This window comes from Orbicella faveolata, unplaced genomic scaffold (genome assembly GCF_042242905.1).
Source record: "Orbicella faveolata isolate gen_17 unplaced genomic scaffold, um_ofav_v1 contig_13, whole genome shotgun sequence".
Classification (NCBI taxonomy): domain Eukaryota; kingdom Metazoa; phylum Cnidaria; class Anthozoa; order Scleractinia; family Merulinidae; genus Orbicella; species Orbicella faveolata.
This window is the reverse complement of record NW_028301540.1, coordinates 32,709,934-32,730,000: the sequence shown is the minus strand read 5'-3', so window position 1 is coordinate 32,730,000 and position 20,067 is coordinate 32,709,934. Positions and strand designations below refer to the sequence as shown.

The 20,067-nt window shown below is 38.7% G+C and overlaps 3 protein-coding genes across 3 annotated transcripts in view; 2 read left to right on the top strand and 1 right to left on the bottom strand.

Annotated features, from left to right (window-relative positions):
* LOC110049940 (protein lifeguard 2-like) overlaps nt 1-10,341 on the bottom strand; it is a 16,245-nt gene extending 5,904 nt beyond the window's left edge. The window contains exons 1-9 of the mRNA XM_089285576.1: nt 9,808-10,341; nt 6,380-6,393; nt 5,595-5,659; nt 2,655-2,708; nt 2,191-2,241; nt 1,905-1,944; nt 1,691-1,728; nt 593-638; nt 94-135 (exon numbers count right to left, since the gene is read on the bottom strand). Coding sequence (XP_089141702.1) covers nt 94-135; nt 593-638; nt 1,691-1,728; nt 1,905-1,944; nt 2,191-2,241; nt 2,655-2,708; nt 5,595-5,659; nt 6,380-6,393; nt 9,808-10,186 — 729 coding nt within the window. The 5' untranslated portion in view covers nt 10,187-10,341. The remainder of the gene's footprint in view (nt 1-93; nt 136-592; nt 639-1,690; nt 1,729-1,904; nt 1,945-2,190; nt 2,242-2,654; nt 2,709-5,594; nt 5,660-6,379; nt 6,394-9,807) is intronic.
* Nucleotides 6,882-9,731, top strand: LOC149115999 (uncharacterized). The gene is made up of 2 exons (XM_089283917.1): nt 6,882-7,821; nt 9,673-9,731. The coding sequence occupies exons 1-2, from the start codon at nt 6,942-6,944 to the stop codon at nt 9,729-9,731; spliced, it is 939 nt and encodes a 312-aa protein (XP_089140043.1). The 5' UTR covers nt 6,882-6,941.
* Nucleotides 10,342-13,110: 2,769 nt separating the features above from the next.
* Nucleotides 13,111-19,244, top strand: LOC110050023 (speckle targeted PIP5K1A-regulated poly(A) polymerase-like). The gene is made up of 6 exons (XM_020755888.2): nt 13,111-13,194; nt 13,859-14,052; nt 14,742-15,005; nt 15,613-15,986; nt 16,552-16,922; nt 17,525-19,244. The coding sequence occupies exons 1-6, from the start codon at nt 13,125-13,127 to the stop codon at nt 18,790-18,792; spliced, it is 2,541 nt and encodes an 846-aa protein (XP_020611547.2). The 5' UTR covers nt 13,111-13,124; the 3' UTR covers nt 18,793-19,244.
* Nucleotides 19,245-20,067: the final 823 nt, after the last annotated feature.

Here is a 20,067-nt window from a genome sequence, read left to right as displayed (position 1 = left end):
TTTGAATGGTCACACAGACCATCATGGTTTCATGTCTAGACCTACATTGTAAAATCTAGAGAGAAATATAATTTGACTTGCATAAAGTCTCACCTTGGTCTGACAGGCAAAGATCATGACAGAAGCACACACAAGCTGAAAGAAATACAATAAAACATCATCAACTTGAAGCCATTTCACTTTACCTCTAACTGCCGCCCGGGTGCAAAGAAAACCAAATTTACAAGCTTGCCCTTGCAGCCCTATAACTATCAACAATGTCCTACCCCAAAAGTCATTTACACTAGTTGCCAAAAAATTCCTTACTAGCATGATTTTAAAATCAATACAAAATTGAATGAATAATTTAATACAATAATTATATCTCTTACAATACATCTTTAATTTGAATTTCTTTACAAACTTGTCCCAAAGATTTTTACTTGCCCATCAGGCAAGCAAAGGAGGGAATCCACGTGCCCAACAGCAGAATCACCAAGCCTTGAAAAACTTCTGAGCACCCTGATAGCACTGTGAAGTTAGCACATCTTAGCTTAACCTTTTTAAATAGGACGGCATCAAATGGACAAATTAATTAATTATAGTTACTTACAGTTGTGACACCCATCATGATCAGCACAATGTTTGTCTCATGGAAGCTGAAGGTACAGAAATCAAATGTTCAATGTAGGGCACTCCAATAAAGGAGGCTTGGATTCTCCTTCTTTCCATGCCATCTATAATTAATTTAAAGGTTCTGCCCAACTTTCATATTTCTTTTTGGGATTTTAGTTCTTCTATAAACATTAATTCTCAAAGCTTACTCAAATGACCATACTGAGCTGAAGCATTGTTATTAGCAAAATATGTTACTAGCAAAATAAAAAATAGAATATTTGAATTTAACATTTTCAAACCCATTAAATTCAAATATTCAATTTTTTTATTTTGCTAGTAACATACACTGTATTTTGCTAATAACAATGCTTCAGCTCAGTATGGTCATTTGACTAAGCTTTGAGAATTAACGTTTATAACAGAACTAAAGTCCCAAAAAGAAATTTGAGAGTTGGGCAGAACCTTATAAAATAAAAGCAAACACCAAGTGAGAGCAGCCACAGAAAACAGCTTCACCATGAAAACATCCAGATGTCTGTAACAGATTTATACAAGTGATGTAGAGCACAGTTGTCAAGTACGGAGTTAAACATAATTACTACCATTGAGGTTACACTATCCTTTCCAGCACTTGTCTTAGACAACACAACATAATTTCCTAGATTATATCTAATTAATACCACTCAAACCCTTTCTGGGAGGCGCTGTGGCCTCATGGTTAGTGCACTTGTCTCCCGATCAAGCAGTTCAGGTTCAAGCCCCGGCCGGGAACATAGTGTTGTGTTCTTGGGCAAGACACTTAACTATCACAGTGCCTCTCTCCACCCTGGTGTATAAATGGGTACCAACAAATTAAATACCGGAGGGTGACCCTGCAATGGACTTGCATCCCATCCAGGCGGGAGTAGAAATACTCCTAATTGCTTCATGTTACAGAAACTGGGATAAGCTTCAGCCTGATGGGCCACTTGGCTCGCATGCAGACTCAAACCCTTTCACAACTCAGATATTTTTGAACCACGAAAAATGTTACTACCACAAATTGAATACCTATAACATGACGCTAATAATTTCATTCTAAAATTTGCCATACCTGGAAATTACTCCAACAAGATAAGACAAAGACAAAGTCTAAAAGAAATGAAAAGTAAATCACTGTTCACTGTCAAGAACAACAAAGCCATTTGGCAACAATGCTTTGTTTACATACTAAAGAATGATATCATTTATGTTAGTATAAAATAAGTTCTCTAAACATAAATATGGGCTTCATTTAATATTTTTTTCATTACTTAACTTGTACTTACAAATAGTGCCAACAAAATGACATTGGATGGGTAGCTTCTCCTAAAAAAAAAATTATAATAAGCATTAATTAACATACAATCATGTACACTCTATATTTTTACATCTAAGGGCCTAAAGACAAACAGTCTAAACAACTCAAGAGTACACTATTCTTGACTGGTTAATGGAGAAGCACAATTTCATTTGAGACTATGTTCCTATCTATGTAACAGCATTTGCAGAAAATTCCAACCGAGTATTTTTTTTTTTTGTATTCTGAAGGTGACAAAACTGATTGAAACTAACCTCACTCCTTCACAGCACACCAGAACAAAATACAGTACAATGAAGACCACACTGAAAACAACAATAAAATGAGAGAATGATGCTTGTATATCGCAAAACTGGAGCTTCTTTCTTTCAATGATGTCTTTTTAGTTTCTTTCATCCCTGGTCTCTCTTTCCATTGTTAACTCAGCATGGCAGGTACCCATAGTTACCACTCTGGGTACGGTAATACATGTCGTGACATAATAATTTTAGAAAGAGGAACCCAATAGACAAGCTTGGTCAATAAAGGATTTATTACATGACATAATGAACACTATTTTCTTGCCGAAAACAGGGGGTAATCCTGAATAGGTAAGACAGCCCCATATTGCCCGCTCAGGTAGCCAATCACAGCACAGGACTTGCCTGCTTGCAGAGTTAGCCATATGATAAATAATTAAAGTTATTCTACCTTTAGTTAGTCACTAGACTGTACTTACTATGCTGAAATGTACAAGCCCAAGTTGTTCTGTGCAAAACCTTTCACTCTATCACTACAAATGAAAAATATTATAAACTTTTCACATTTGGAAACACCTATAAATGTAAATACTTAACACAATCAAAAAGAGCATTTCAAGGAAGCACTTACAAGCATTTAAAATACCAGCTTTTATACTGATTTGTCATGGTCAGTGATTTATCACAGTAACATCAACTTCAAGTTCACAATAATTTAAATTATTGAAAACTAGATCATTGGATAACTGAAATTCAAGAGTTTTCATTGGCTTAGCCATCATGGTATATGAGCCGTTATACCAAGCTCTACAAATGCGTAATGCCAACCCTCCAAGTTGCAACCATTTTAGTCGCCATGGCGACTAGAATTTTGGAGCTGGCGACTAAATTAGAATGCAAGTCGCCAGCTCGGCGACTAAAATTAACGTGAGCTATACGTCAGGAGCTCGAGCGGACTATCATCCGGAGTGAAAAGAAAAACGTTCTGAGCATTAAGAATTCACTTTACAAAGCTAGTTGTTGTGGGATTTTAACCAACAGAAATGAAGACTGAATAAAATGAAATGTTACACGGTAAACAAAGATCAAGGAATTGCATTCAGTTGAGCTTGGGACATGACGAGATTCGTTCCACTCGACTGAACTTTGGCAGGTGACAATTTTACCTGGAGGCGTGAGACAACGCACACAATCCGGTCATTTGCCATCGAAAAGAGGAGGAATTGCAAAAGCTTGGAAAGCTTGACGGTGACAGGATCCACAATATATTTGAGAAACATCCAGATGTATTTGAGAAACGTATTTTATTTCAGTGGACACGAAAATACTTTACAGCAAACTTGTTAACACAAGCACGGGGGATTCTATAAATAAAAAAAACTGTGATGAAAAGCAGCTCGCAGTTGTAAATAAATTTCACTTGTGTGAACGAACCTGGGTTTATTTTTAAATTGTCAAAGATTTCATCGATAAAAAATATCCGTCTTAGTGATTGCCCTAAAACTTGTGAAACGGTTCACATATTAAATTCTGTCCATTTCAATACAGTCTTTCATTTTCTGATGAAGTTTTATATCGTTTGCTTATTCAAGCAGAAAACAAGGTTGAACATTTAAAAAAGATCATAAGCGATAAGGCAAAAATAGTGTTCACTTTATGGTCTCAGCAAGAATTTGATGCCGCCTTGATAAACATTGGAAAACTTTCCGCCATTCAGCTGCGAATGAGGTATCTTATTTTAACTTGGTATAATCTGTGTCGTTTGCACTGCTCCTGTTGTGTGAATTATAAATGATATACACAAATATTTCTGTGTTTTGTGAAGCGACTTTTTTTCTCAATTTTCATCAAATATTTCCGTGGGAAAAATGGCGGTAAACATACGTTTCATTCATACATGCTCACGCTTTTTGATGGTTGATTTCACAACCAGCGCCAGCAGTGAAGGAATGGTTCAAATCCTCAAAAAGATCAAGAAGACCATTTCTTCAATCTGAAGTCCATACCACATGTGGTTTCTAAGTTTTAATGCAGAAATATGGATTTCTGTGTGCTGGCTGTAGACTTGTAAATATGTATTACTAGTATAGATTAAAAACAAAAAAAACTTTATTTCATAGCATGAAAGTTTGAATTGTTTGGAGTGCTCAAGTCATTCCTAAGTTACCATTTAAGTGTGATTATAAAATATTAAAAATTCAAGCAAGAGTTTATAATGAAGATAGTCTGAACCTTTGGTTTTTGATATTTGTGGTGTCACTTGTAAATCGATGGAGCTATTTGAAGGCAGGTACATTTGCATTATTATAACCATTGTAAAAGATTTATTGAAAGTGAAAGCCAATCAATTTAAAATGACTGAATGAGAACTGTGATCAACTCACAACACTGTTGCAATAATATAGTACTTTTTCATTGTGATCAGAAACTATTTCATTTTATCATCAATCATTCCAATAAAAACATATTTGAATCAACATTAGGTAGTTCTTTCACTGAGGTGAAGGTAAAGTCTGCATGCGAGCCAAGTGGCCCATCAGGCCGAAGCTTATCCCGGTTTCTGTAGCATGAAGCGACCAGGAGTATTTAATTTCTACTCCCCCCTGGATGGGATGCTAGTCCATCGCAGGGTTACCCCCAGTATTAAGTTCGCCGGTACCCATTTATACACCTGGGTGGAGAGAGGCACTGTGAGAGTAAAGTGTCTTGCCCAAGAACACAACACAATGTCCCCAGCCAGGGCTTAAACCCAGACCGCTCGATCCAGAGACGAGCGCACTAACCATGAGGCCACCGTGCCTCCCACTAGTTCTTTCACTGAACGGGACTTCAATTTACTTGGTGGTTCAAGGAAAATGTTATTAATAATACAGTTAGATAATAATAAGATTATTATTTATTATTAATTAATTATTAATTTATGCATATATTTTGGCGACTAAAATTTTTCACTGGCGACCAAACCTGAACAGTCAGTGGCCAAATGGCCACTAAGGAAGAAAGTTAACTTGGAGGGTTGAATGCATAATTTTTTGGGAATGTTTTGATTATTCGTTAAGTCTAGTTTTCTATATTTTGGGGGAGTTTTTAATAATATTCCACTCGCACTTGTTGGATACGAGATGATTATAGCCAACTCGACGCTACGTGCCTTGTTGGTTATCTACCATCTCATATCCAATGTGCACTTGGGGAATAATTGTTACATAGAACATGATCAATGTTATTAAAGATATGGTTATAACTGGTCTTTAATTTGTGTTGTTGTTGTTGGTGGTGCCTGTCTGTCTTTCTGTCTGTCTCTGTCTGTCTGTCTGTCTGTCTGTCTTGAGAGACAATGGAACTCTGCATCTGATTGAGTGGTTGAGCTGCAGTGCCTGTGGTGTATAATAACCAAACCATAACCATTCCATTCTTACCTGAATAGGAACAAGCAAATAGCTGCCACAGTTGTTAACAGTTGTAGCATTAGGACAGCAAACACCTGCAAAAAAGGTGTACTACATAATTTGAAAACCATCATTAACTATCTTTACTTTAAATAACCTTTTGGGAACTGTTACTTGGAGTCTAAATCTACTATGGCTATTCATTTGCAGGTGGCTTTCAAAACAGCGAAATTTTTCACTCAAAAAGGCATGGTAATCCATCCTTTGTTCAATATTTCAAAGCCTAACAATAATCCTCGCTTAAGAAACTGAGTAAAGACAGATAACTGTATTAAAAAAACAAAAACAAAAACAGACGCTACTGAAAACTCCAAAATAAAACAAAACACATCTTTTGTGATTGCTATTGCAAGCTGGGATCATTTTTATCACATTTTGTGGACATGGTAACAAATTCTATAAAATGTATTTAAATATAGATATTTTGAGAAGCCAGATCAAAATGATGAAACAGGGAAAGTTCTGAAAATTTCTCTATCAAGTTTAATAAATCAGCTGAGCACTTCAATTGAAATAGCCATTTTCAATCAAACTTTTTCCATTATTAATTCAGGGTATTAGGTGATAAAAAGTTTGGTACCTACCTGAACAGGGTCCTAAAGAAGGGTGACTGAGATTGACACTGAGCTAATTAATCAATCTACACAGCTGTTCTACCCAACTTTTCAACCCATATTAACTTGAACCTTGCACATTAGTAATGTTAGAAATTAACATTATATTAACAAGGATAATCATATTCATGACATACTCACCCGCCGAATGAATCCTGTGATCAAATTATATACAGCAAACAGAGAAACAAAAGAGATTTAAATTTTTAGTACCAAGTATATTACAATAACAATGCCATAAACAGCTACTGTTTTTAATAATAATAATAATAATGATAATAATAATAATAATAATAATAATAGTAATAATAATAAGATAACCTTGCTAGGTACAGCACACATTTTGAGGAGGGTGCTATCAAGCTAAAAACTGGCTATCCCCTAGTGCCCCAGGACCATGGTTTGGTCTCGGCCCTAAGGACTCTAAGCAAACATTACGTGAGGACGATAATAATAATAATAATAATAATAATAATAAATCAAAAGTGGAATCTTTCAAGGAGACTCTCTCTCTCCACTCCTGTTTTGTCTTGCCCTTGCTCCACTGAGCTCATCACTAAAGGCAACCACTTATGGGTATGAAGCCCAGGGTAGAACAATCAGCCACCTCTTTTGTATAGACGACCTAAAAACATGTGCAAAAAGTGACAGCCAGCAAACCGGCCTACTCAATATTGTAAAGACATTCAGCAATGATATCAAGATGGAATTCGGGCTGGACAAATGCGCTAAAGCCACATTCAAAAGAGGAAAGCTGACAGAAACTTCCGATTTACAACTTGACATTGACACCTGTATCAAGGAACTAGACCAAGAGAACACATATAAATACCTTGGCGTGGATGAAGGTGATGGTATACAGCATGCCAAGATGAAAGAAAGAGTGAGGAAGGAATACTACCGCAGAGTAAGGATGGTCCTAAAAACGGAGCTCAATGCTGCCAATAGATTTGAGGCAATCAACACCTTAGCTATCCCAGTGGTGACCTACAGTTTTAACATAATCGACTGGAAGATGAGTGAAATCAAGAGGTTAGACACAAAAACAAGAAAACTACTCACCCTATCAAAAATGCATCACACAAAAGCAGATGTAGACAGACTCTACCTCCCAAGAAATGCTGGTGGTAGGGGTCTTATCCAATTAGAAGCCTCCTACAAAACAACCACGATAGGGCTCGATACATACCTAAAGAACACTGATGATGCCCTAATCGAACTAGTGCAAGAACATGATGGCAGAAAGAAATTGTACTCTATACAAAGGCAAGCAGAACAATTCAAACAAGAACTAGACCTAACAATACCAGATAAACAAGCAGAAGAAACAACCACCAAATATGCAAAGAGAACCAAACAAATGGCACGAAATAAGACCCAAGAAAAATTAACAAAGCAGTGGGAGAACAAAGCCCTACATGGAAGATACCCAAAGAGAATAAAGGAGGCAGATGTTGACCACCACAAAAACAACCAGTGGCTCAAAAGCAGTGGACTGAAGGCAGAAACGGAAGGATTCATAATTGCAGCCCAAGACCAAAGCCTAGCTACCAGATCATACCACGCCAGCATTATCGAAGACGGTACTAGCCCCCTATGCAGGATGTGTAACAAATACGACGAAACAATTGACCATATCGTGTCTGGGTGTCCTGAACTTGCGAAAACAGAATATACCCACAGACACGATAAAGCAGCCGCGTATATACATTGGAAACTCTGTCACAACTATAATATAAAGACATCAGAAAACTGGTATGACCACGAGCCGCAAACAGTTACAGAAAACGAGGATGTCACGATATTATGGGACATGCCAATACACACAGACAGGAAAATAACAGCCAACAGACCCGATATAGTGATTAAAGACCACAAAACGAAAACCTGTAAATTTATTGACATGGCAGTACCATCAGACAGAAACACATCCGTGAAAGTCAGTGAAAAACTATCCAAATATAAGGACTTGGAAATCGAAACAAGCCAAATGTGGGGCATGAGAACGGAAACGATACCAGTTATCATTGGAGCACTTGGAGCTATCAAAAAGGGACTAGAAACTTATCTTGGAAGAATTCCCGGCCAATTAAGCATCAGTGAACTACAAAAGATAACCTTGCTAGGTACAGCACACATTTTGAGGAGGGTGCTATCAAGCTAAAAACTGGCTATCCCCTAGTGCCCCAGGACCATGGTTTGGTCTCGGCCCTAAGGACTCTAAGCAAACATTACGTGAGGACGATAATAATAATAATAATAATAATAATAATAATAATAATAATAATAATAATAATAATAATAATAATCGATATTTAAACAGGGTGACCCCTTCAGTCGCAGGACTGGTATCAACGGGGGCCCTGTATAATGTAAAATAAAAAGAGCATGTATAAATAATATATATCTATAAAAAACTAACTACATTAAAAGATACGCTAAAATGTTTAAAAAATTAAAAAGCTTAAAAAGGTAATAGCGTTCTCATAAAAATTGAATATCGAATTGAAAATGTTCTAAAAAATAATCTAAGAATAATAAGCAATGTATTACAACAAGGGAATGAAGTAATCACACTTGAAAAACATAAGGAAAACACTGATCTAATTAGTGAATCACTGTATTGGAACAAATAGGTATCATCTGGGTGGTTGACGCTGGAAGGAAGGAACCACCCTTACAAGTCAGGTTCCCCTCCCGTTTCATTCATTGTTTTGAGAAACAACATGTATCTTTTGTTTTGGCTTCAAGAAAAGAACTGCAAAGAAAGCTGCTAGATAATATATTTTTGCATACATTATTTCTCGACCAAGCAAAAGCCAGCGAAGAGAGGGCAATGATTATCAATAAAATTGGTTGGCTGGAATCTAATATACTCCTTTAGAGCACACACCTTTCTCCCGTGCATACTTTGTCAAGTTATAATACAGGTGAGCTACACCACTAGTTTGAGCATGCACAATGTCTTGACACTCAAAAAGTGCTTGAGGCACTGCGCTGAACAGTCTGTTGCACCTTGGTCTTTTCTGTGCACTTTTTTCATGTTCTTAAAATTTGTGTCAACTTGTTATAAATGCAAAATGTACACACACATATATATATTTTTAACCCCAGCATGCAGATAGGGTAACCCACCTACCCGGGTAACCCTAGCTGCCTCCTAGACACGACTAAGAAAAAAAGAGGAAATGTCAGAGTGCTAGGATAACCCGCTTGCTAGGGTAACCCTCCTTCTTGTAAAAAGACCCTTAGAAAGGACATCTGTTACTTGCATGATCATATGGGAAATAAATTAAATATTAACCTCATTTGTGCAAATCAAATGAATTGTAGTACAAGACACTTTCACATTTATCAAATCAAATAAAAATTAAAGGTTAAAACATATAGACTGTAAGTGTACCGTATTAAACTTCTGATTAATGAAACAACAGAAAGACGACATTTCGTGTCTCAGTCAGACAACAAAAGCTTGCATGACGTAAGACGTTAGAAAGAGGAACCCTGATGGTCAAGCACGTTTAGTACAACTTGCACAGTCTTAACAGAACAAAATAAGACAACCATACCAAGCCTGATGGATTTGTCGTTAAAACTGACGATGGGAGAGAATTCCGATGAGCCATATTCCACATCAGGCGAGGAGTAGGTCGGTGGAGGCGGTTGAGCCGAAGGAATAGGTTGTGTTTGGTACGGGTAATTTCCATATGCATTGGGGGCTGCTGGCTTGCCTCCCGTCCCCACAGCCGATTCGTATGTCGGCGGAGGAGGGAAAGCTGGGTTGGAAGCTACCGTTTCAACGTCCGGCGGATAGGCAGCTTGGATGGAAGGCGGAGGGTAACCAGAACCATAGTTCATCATTGCTGGCGGAGGATATTGACTCATAGGCTGCTGTGATGGGTAAGGTGGTTGGTTGTTACCTGGTGGATGCGGAGGATTTGTCGACATAACCGCTTGTCAGATCAACAACGTTCCCACACTATCAAAGAGGAGATAAATTAACTTCGAGGAATACGAAGCTGGCTGTGAGGAAATTTGGCACCCCAGAAGACTATGACCGTCTCGCCAAATAATGCAATGGGCGCCAGCTGCAAGGCTGGAGCTCTTTTCAGGTCGTGACGTAAGTCACGTGGCTCATTACATTCACGTCATTCATGACGAACAATATTCGCCCAACATTTGTTTCCTTTCAACTTTGAACTGTTTGATATGAATCTTGAAAGTTTCAAAGGATTTTAAAATATACACGCCACGATCGAGAAAATTTAATAAGTGCCCGTTAAATATGAGGTGAAATTTTTGATAAGTGAAAATTGAATAAGATGCCGTACTTTTAAGTTGTCGTAAAACTTTCGTTTAAGATGGTATTTAAGCTTATATTTGATAAGTTTACTTTGCTGTTTTGCAGAGGATGGGTAGCTCAATGTACCAAGAGGATTTAAAACACTGCATGCAGAACTGAAAGGAAATTTTCCACGGTTTATCAGTTTACGTCATTGTCATTTCTGTTTTGAGAAGTGACCGGAGGTTACATAATTAATGTGTGCGCATGCATGTAGAGTATTTATTTTCTCCTTTTGTATCTAAGTGGGAGCAAGAAACTATGACTACGTTGTGAGGTAAAATACTATTGTAAGCCGTTCAAACTCTCAAAATGGTGAAATATAGAACGACTGAAAAATGTTTAATCCTCTCGTAGCAGTATTGACCGACTACCCACTCCAGTGAAGGCCGGAAGAACAAGAACAGGAAAATAAATATATCTTATTAGATGTTTTGGTGTGTAGTATCGCTGTATATTTTTACGAGTTTTGCCGTATTTTGACGAGTCCGTAGGGCGAGTCAAAATACAAACAACGAGTAAAAATATAAAGCGATCCTTCACACCAAAACATTCCGGGGGGTACTCCCAGAAAAGTTGGGTAGGGGTGTGCGGCCCACTTCCCAAAACACTTACCCTATTTATGACCAAAATCTGCGATTTTTGCTACCCTATTTATGACCTGGCCAAAAATTTGATACCCTATTTATGACCGTTGCGGCTGGCACAGTTACCCTAAACATAAGTTATGAAGGGCTTTTGTTGACGGTCTTATTAATAATGACGAAAAAGTAGCTTCGTCTAAGGAACATACCCAATTCAAGACTAGAGTGCTAAAACCATACCCTATTTAAGACCAAAATGGCCAAAATCGATACCCTATTTATCATCAAAACGATTGAAAAACCCTACTTTTTGGGGCCCGACATACCTATACAGCCCATATAAGGGAGTACCCCCCCTCCACCCGGGCAAAACATCTAATAAGAGATTTATTATCCAACTGCTGTAGTCAATAAACTCATCAATGAAAGAGGGAGAGTGTGACAGTTTTGCGTGCGCGCGCCGACCTGTACGGCAAACAAGTTTTCCACTGTACAAATAACTGTACAATATCGCTTTATATTTGTACTGTTATTTGGACGGTATTCGCTGCAGTTGGATAATAAGAGTTGAGTGGAGGCAGCGTGGTCGAGTGGTTAGGGCGCCAGACTTGAAATCCAGAGGTCGCGGGTTCAAGTCCCGCTCTGACCACTTAGCTGGAGTTGTTTTTCGGTAGACCCTAGTTCAACTCCTCGGTCATGCTTGTAAATAGCCAACTGGTCTGCCTCCCGCCGGTTGGGATTTTTCAGCCTATTACGTTTAGTTGATATATTTGCTTCCTTCATTTAAAGTGGCATGCCTGTAAATTAGCTAGGTGTAGCTAAGCGCATTGACCACTATAAACAACAACATTTGAACATTTCAGTTGGATACTGCTAATGCTAATAGCGAATTTCATGAGGAATAACTAGTGCCCCGTGGGGTATTCCCTATAATGGCCTGTAAGGGGAGACTCCGCTCGAAAGGCGTACTTTTTCAGTACGGTAAGGAAATATGTTGTTTAGGTATTTAAAAGGGCCTTTCGAACAGATGCACCTTTTAGCTGTATCTGGTAATTCTCGATGTTCTTCTGCAATATTGTTCATCAGCTTCATTCTAAGGGTTTAGAAAAGGGATGCAGTCAGTGTTCTTTAGAGATTATGTGAAAGGGGTAACTTGTTTTCAATAAAAGGTATACGAAAGAGGTTTTCTGTCAAAATGTTATACAAAAGGGTAAGGGGTTGGATCTCGAGGCAGAGCCTACTGGGTACCCCCCGAGTCGATGCTAGGAGGATGCTAAGCTGTATTTTAAAATTTTAACTCTTCCATTAGTAAAGGTAAATTACTGAAAATGAAATTAATCTGCAGACTTTTCAGTACTGAATGATCTTTATTTCATTATTTTTCCTTATTCTTGTGATAATAACAGTAATGTTCATCCTTTGGAACACTTTTAATACATCGTTTGAATCGTTTATTCGTTCCCAAGCATTGCACGAGCTCAGATGTGCTGTCATTGAATTGATGAATTTTGCAGAAGTTACTGTTCTCCAACACCTTCGATTTACATTGATTCTGGAACCGATTTAAAGCCTGACACGTCGACAAGTGAATCTGTTCTTCCACAGTGCGTGCTCTTCGTTGAATTTCACGTTCCTTTTGTCTCCTGTTCCTCTTTTTGTGGAGTTCAGTCAGCCTTGCTTGCTGTCTTCTGAAACCTTGAATTTTATGTACATTTTTCACACCAAAGGGCTGTTGTTTACGCTTCCCTAGTTTCTTTCTGTAAAACATTTCTTTCCAATACCTCCTTTTCTTTTGGGATTTGTTCGGTAATCCACTGTTGTGTTGTTTTGAATTATTTTTCGTTGGTGAATTCATCCGCCACTTTTACTGACTGATTCAACCAGGCGCAGATGAAGAGTAGAGACTGGGGATGAATTTAGTTTTCTCGTTCCCAGAGCCCACTTCATTCAAAGAGAGAGCATGGCTGCTCATGGTACTGTTCGTGGAAAGCAAGTCTTTTGCGATGTGTGTGAAGTCACTTTGCCTTCAGGTAATAAGTACGGCTGTGAATATAATGCGTGAAGGCCGTGACAGGCTTAAGCTTTTACTGACATGGGGTTGTCACAATATGTTTTGGACAATCTGGGTAGAAGGAAAGAAAGTCCCATGAAACTTGAATCTGACCTGAAATCTGACCTCGGTTTTGTCCACGTACGTTTAGCAGAGCTTTTCCTCCTATGTCCATTCAATATCTGTAGTTCCTAGTCAAGGAGCATGGTAGGTAAGGTTAAGTCTGCATACGAGCCAACTGTCCCATCAGGCGTTTCTCCGGTTTCAGGAGTATGAAGCTACTACTGTGTATTTCTACTCCCCCCTGGGTTACCCCCAACATTAAATTCACCAGTAGCCATTTATACACCTGGGTGGAGAGTGGTACTATGAGAGTACAGTATAGTGTCTTGCCTAAGAACGCAACACCATGTCCCTGCCCAGGGCTTGAACCCAGGCTGCTTGAAGCATATATAGTCAAGTGCACTAAGCCACTGCCGGTGGCACCACCTAGTCAAGGAGCTCCATGTAATACAGTCGAGTTTTTATTACACAGGGTTCCACAGTACAAATATACCAAGTACTGTCAAAAAATTCACCTAAAAATCAGAGGAAGAATATATTAATTCTAGCTCATACATACGTTTTCTTAAATTGTTTTGCAGCCTCATTGTTGCCGACCCACAATAAAGGGAAAAAACACCAAAGGTTGTTGAACTTGAAACAGGAGAGAGAGAGCTCATCTAGAAAGAGTATTTACGTTCGGGGTTTTCAGAACTCTGGATCCATTGAAGAAGACTTGGCTAAATACTTTAATGCTTATGGAAAGGTCTCAAACATATTCTTGGACAAAGATAAGGTAAATATTTCAAACACGAAGATCATCACTTTGCCATTTTGTGGCATTTTAAAACCTAAATATGGCATGGTGTTGTCAATTTGCCTGGTGCCCCGCCTTAATGAAACCCCTAGTATTGTCATTTGTTTTTCTTTTTTTGTGATGGTTACTGATGCGCATAGCTTTGACAACAAGTACTTCTTTTAGAAAATTCACCATCTTAAATTAACTCAAGTACTTCTTTTTGGAAAATCGTAAAATATCTAATTTAGTCAAAGTGGCCTAAATTATAATTAATTATTACTTGGCCTGTCAGTAATATTTATTATTTCAGTCTGCACCATGCTCACAGAGCAGAAGTATGAAGTATTATGCTGCTGTTTATAAAGCATGGAAAATAAAATGATGTTGTCTTTCCTCATTCCATTTGTAAGGTTTGTATTTGGAATGTTCATTGGCAACATATATGAAAAAAAAAATGTGAATAATGTTTACTGTTAGTAATTTGCCAAGTGGACAGCAGCTAAAGAAATGTATCGGCAAGGAAGTGGTGTCTTAAATTAGGAACTACATTACTAGCGTACTTCTAGCTTCATGCACTACATGAACTGAATGATGTTCAGTTTAACATTGAATCCTTGGCACCCTTAGATTCTTTTTTTGTCAATTTTGGGAGTGAAAGGTTCGATTTTTGTTTCTTCCTTTTGAAGGGAGTATTTGCTATCGTGGAGTTTGCTGATGAAGAAAGCGTAACCGCCGTACTGACTCTGGAATCCCTACCTCTCTTTAATGGCAAACGGCTAACAGTGAAAGAAAGAACTGTAAATAAAGCAGCCCTTCAGGTTAAGGTGCAAAAATCAAGGAAGCGTAAACGCCATGACTCACAACAAGACCCAGAAGGCCAGCATGATAACAAAGAGATGGCTTCATTTTTGTCTGAGGATCTCATGACCAAACTCAAGTCATCTCCTACAGTAGGTGGAAGTTGCATCCTTGTACATATATCATCACCTGGATGATTATGAAAGCATTGATTTTCTTTTGTCGTAGCTTAGTTTAAGATAAGGTTAGGTAGTACTGTTTTTCATACCAAGCAAGGCTGTTGCTTGTAATTTTCTCAGTTGGAGCTGGTGCTGAATGGCATTTGAAGAAACAGTAAGGGCAAAGATAATAACAAGCCTGCTTGCATAAACTTAGTACCTAAAGTTATGTTGAATTTTGAGATCTCAGTGTCGTACAGTTGAAACCTGCTATCTTGAACTCAATGAGAAATAGTCAGGGATGTCGGGGTGTGTGTGTGTGTGTGTATGAAGGGGGCGGGTGGCTTGAAGTAGAAGATATTAAATGACTGAAATAGTATATTCTAGGGAAAATGATTTGAGTTTGAGATATGAAGGAGTCTGAGATAACTGATTTCAAGATAGCGAGGTTCTGTTGTATTTCTTCAGGAAATGTATAACAATAGCAGTGAAGATCAAAATCTAGTAACTAAAGGTGAATCTCTTGGTTTGTAAATTATGCATACATGCACTCACCCTCTTTATTTAACAACATTTGGATTTTAATACTATTTGTTTACAGGTTGAGGAACAATTAAATTTGTTGATGCAGCACTTGTGTTTAACTGATGAGGACATCAAGTTAAGAAGGCTGGTTTGTCAACTGTTACAAGAAGTGTTTGCTGAAGTGTATCCTGGTGCATCAGTGGTACCTTTTGGTTCTACTGTTAGTGGGGTTGGCTGGAAAGGAAGTGACTTGGATGTCTGCTTACTGACAAGTGTTGCACCATCTCAGTGTGAAGAGACTGGTGTTGATTACTCTTTAGTTATTGACATGTTGCGTAGCTTTGCTCCAGGCTGTACAAACATTATACCAGTCTTGACTGCTAAATGTCCTCTTGTCAAGTTCACACACCAGCCATCTGGCCTGTCATGTGATCTGTCTGTGAATAACAGGTATTTGTGATGTTCTGACTAACACTTACTAAAATCAAATGGGAGGTTTGTATGGGTTAAGTATTTTTACTTAAATTGTGAGCACATTCTAACTGAAGGAAGTCAACTGAAGTATCTCTGATGTAGACTAGTCATTACAGTGGCAGATGTTAAGTCCATTCCATTTAATAAGACCAGAGGTGGATAAGACTGGATATGTGGCTTATCCATGCTGCTGCATCAGGTAATTACATACTAAACTGCTGCCCCTGGATGGGATGTTTTCCTTGCATATTACTTTCTTGTAGTTTTTCAAGTTGTCCTTGCCAGTTCTCATTCACAAGGTGTGGTGGCTCATGGCTAGTATTTAGGGCTTCAGATTGAGTAGTCAGGGTTTATATGTGGAGCAAGTTTTTGGCTAGACAGTCACCGGTAACTCTCACAGTACCTCTCTCTACCCGGGTGTATAATGAACCCAGGCAATAGTCATTTCCTGGCCTCTCAAGAAAGAAATCGTGTACCCTCAGGCCATTGGAGCATATAAGATATCATTTTGAGCACTTCACCACTTTTCATTTCTTTTCAGGCTTGGTGTTGCAAACTCTGATCTTCTTCACTGCTACATGTCCCTTAATCCCAGGGTCCCTCAGCTGGTGTTTATTGTGAGAGCCTGGGCAAAAGCCAAGGCTCTCACTGCCGGAAGACATTTGACAAACTATGCACTGACCCTCATGGTGTTGTACTTCCTGCAGACACAGAACCCAGCTGTTATTCCCTCCTTGCAGCAGGGATTTGACTCATGGATAAAAGAACAATCAAATTCATGTAACAATGAAAGTCATGGCCACCATGAGTCGCTTGTTCAAGAGCTTGAGTCCAAGATGATTGACAACTGGAACTGTTCATTCTTCGCAGATGTTGCCAGACTTTCTTCATCAAGTAATAACAAAAGTCTGAGTAAGTAATAAATATTGATATATGTTTGGCCCAGTTTAAATGGAAGTTTTTAATTAAATGAACAGAGCAATCATTGTTAACAGGTCAAGAGAGTAAAGAAACTGATCACATTTACATGTATATGTAGGTATGGTTAAGTCTGCACTCCAGCCCTGCGGCCCATCAGCATGTAGCATGTATCATGTGATTAGAACTATCTTTCTACCCCTTTTCTACTAGTCCATCACACAGCTCTCCTACTATGAATTCTCTGGAACCTATTTGATAATTAATTATGGTAATAATTTTAATAATATAACAATAATTGTTATTATTACAGGCATGCCTTATTGATTTAATGCACACCTAGGCACCTATTAGTCAAAGCTGGACTGCTTGATCTGGAGGCTAGCCCAGTTATCCATTAGGCCACCCACCTTGTAATGTCATGTTAAATATGTACTGGAATGTAATCAAATTCTACCAAGTAGCTGAGTCATTGAGTCACTATGATCCTTGTTGAATCTCTGATTGCATTTTATACAGTCATATCCTCCATTCAGTGGTAAGTTGTGTGAGAGTTGTTATTACCCTGCTGTTAGTAATTATTGTCTCTTCAACAGGTCAGCTACTGGAGGAGTTCTTTTACTTCTTTTCAACTGACTTTAACTTTGCTAATTGTGTGGTCAGTATAAGACATGGTCATAGCACAAGCATTACGTCAGTATTAGAGGAGTTAAAGGGTGCAGATTATTTGAAAACAGCTGAGGGCAGAAGCTCTGTCACAATCAAGGATGATCCAACCTGTGAAAAACAATCAACAAATGAGATTATTTTATCAACAGAAAAAATTACTGAACAACAGAAAGTTCCACCAAGTTCTAGTATTGCAAGTTCTCAAAGTGGTTCAGGGAGCAGCAAGCGAACAGAGTTTAAGATCTCTCCTATGTGTGTTCAGGATCCATTTGAACTTGTACACAACTTGACGCAGAACATAACTGTTTCAGCACTGAAACATATTATTGAATTGATGAAAACCGCCCATAGGATTTGCACCAATCTTGATGGCGGTGGTGATATTCCATGTAGCAATACAAGCAAACTGCTTGATTTGTTGACAGTTTGTCGATCTTCCAAGAAAAGAAAGAGTTCTCACTGCCACTCTTTCTTTGTTGAGTATCAAGACATCAGTCTGCAAGCATTTGCTGGGTCATGCAATGTCAAGTTAACTACACCCAGGGAAATTTTTGTTTTTATTACAGATTCTTTAGAAAGAGAATTTGGATTCAAATGTGAAAAGAAATCATGCAACAGTCAAAAGGATTCAGACTCAGCACAGGCCTCCCAACCAGTCAAAGTGTCACAGGCATTCCACTCTCTTGAAGCTGCCCCTGCAGGACGTTGTACAAACAATGGAAAGAACTGTAATGCCTTTGAAGAGAGAGATCAAGCTAGAAAATCAGAAGAAAATGATCAAATTGAGGATAATTTATCAGCCATTTGCACTGCTTTTGAGAATACATGGACGCATTGTCGCAGAGAAAGACGCAAATCATTACAACCTCAGAGACTGCAAAGAAATGACAAGGGGGAAACTGCTGGAGAAGATTCATTGCTGGAAGACAAATCAGAGCAAATGTATCCAGGGAAATTTGGGGAGCCCACACATCAGATTTCATCATCCTGTCAGCAACCTGAAAAGTTTGCAAATGTCCCCATGGTTGCCTCTCCGCTTCTTATTTTTCAGCTGACTGTCAACAGTTCACCTGGAAAGGACTCGAAATGTGGTTGTACTGTCTCAATGGAGCATGCTGAAAGTAGCGACTTCCAGCTGTTTGGGAACTTCTTCTCAGCTTACAAGAATTACTTCATGGGCTTGATGATAAAGTAAACAAATAGCTTGTTACACTTCACTTCTGGAGTGCTGAGGTTCATTGTTAAAAAATATTTCCAAATTTATACTTTTGGCAGTTATTGAACGTCATGCAAATAGCACCATCGACAGATCTTCTGAATAGCTTTAGTATGAACCCTATAAATATCATCCTTGTCCTTTTCGAACGCTTTCCGGATAGTAAACTTCTATTCTGTCCTCTTTGCCATGTTAAAACAGGGTTCAACCAATTCTAAAAGGCACTTTATCGAGAAAATATGGCAAGTAGAAATTTTTGCAGTCTTAACTGACAGAGGATTGAAACCCAGATGTTGTATAAGCCGCCATGAAACCTTGCTAATAATCTCTCTTCCAATCCGACCGGAAGCAATGGTCACATGAGTGACCATCGCTGACGCGGATAAATAACTTCATATGGACAGGTCATAAATAAACATCATGAACAATTAGTACACGGATCAGGACGTGACTCCTTACAAACACAAGAGTGCCTTCTCGATAAAAACAAACAACGCTCAATCCATAGAAAAAACCAAGGAGTGGATGAAAGGCATAGACAACTAAAAGGAACTAAATCATCAGGAACGAATCCTCCAGGGAAACAGAGTTGGATACGCGCATGCCTTACTCAGCAAAAAAAAACAACGGCCGATCGATCAAACATAGCCTGTGAGCAGGCTCACGTTTGGAGAGCTAAATGCGAGCGGCTTAGGTGCAAGCACGGCATCTGAGGAAGTGACTCCCTTCCTGGCCGACTCGCTCCTTGCCGCTTGCGAGTGTGACTCAAAATTAAAAAGTGAGCCTGCATACAGGCTAGACAGACTGTTCACAGCCCTCTAGTTTCTCGTATTTTTACTCTGTCGTTGAACACGTGGATAGAATCGCGAGAGAACCGGATGCCAGCGCAAAACGGGAGACTTGACAGGGTAGGGGATGGGGGACCGAGAAAAATATTCTTCGTTTGGCTCGCTTCGCTCGCCTGCCCACCCCCACCCCTGCGTGCTTTGCGCTCGCTTCCCTCGCTCTTTCTTTCCCAAAAACTTGGACTTCCCGATAGCGAAAAATGCACTTTCTGCATGTGAAAGAGAAACAGAGAAAATGTTGGCACATTTAATTATTCTATTTATTTTTATTTAAATATTTTGGACCAGTTTGAAAGTCAAGCCTACAGTCTTACCAAGTCATTGTAAAAGAGACGCCCTTAGACCCTGATAAAGCTCTGGGTCTAAGGTCACAAAGCTCTAGACATAAACTTCAAATTAGCTTCTGCTG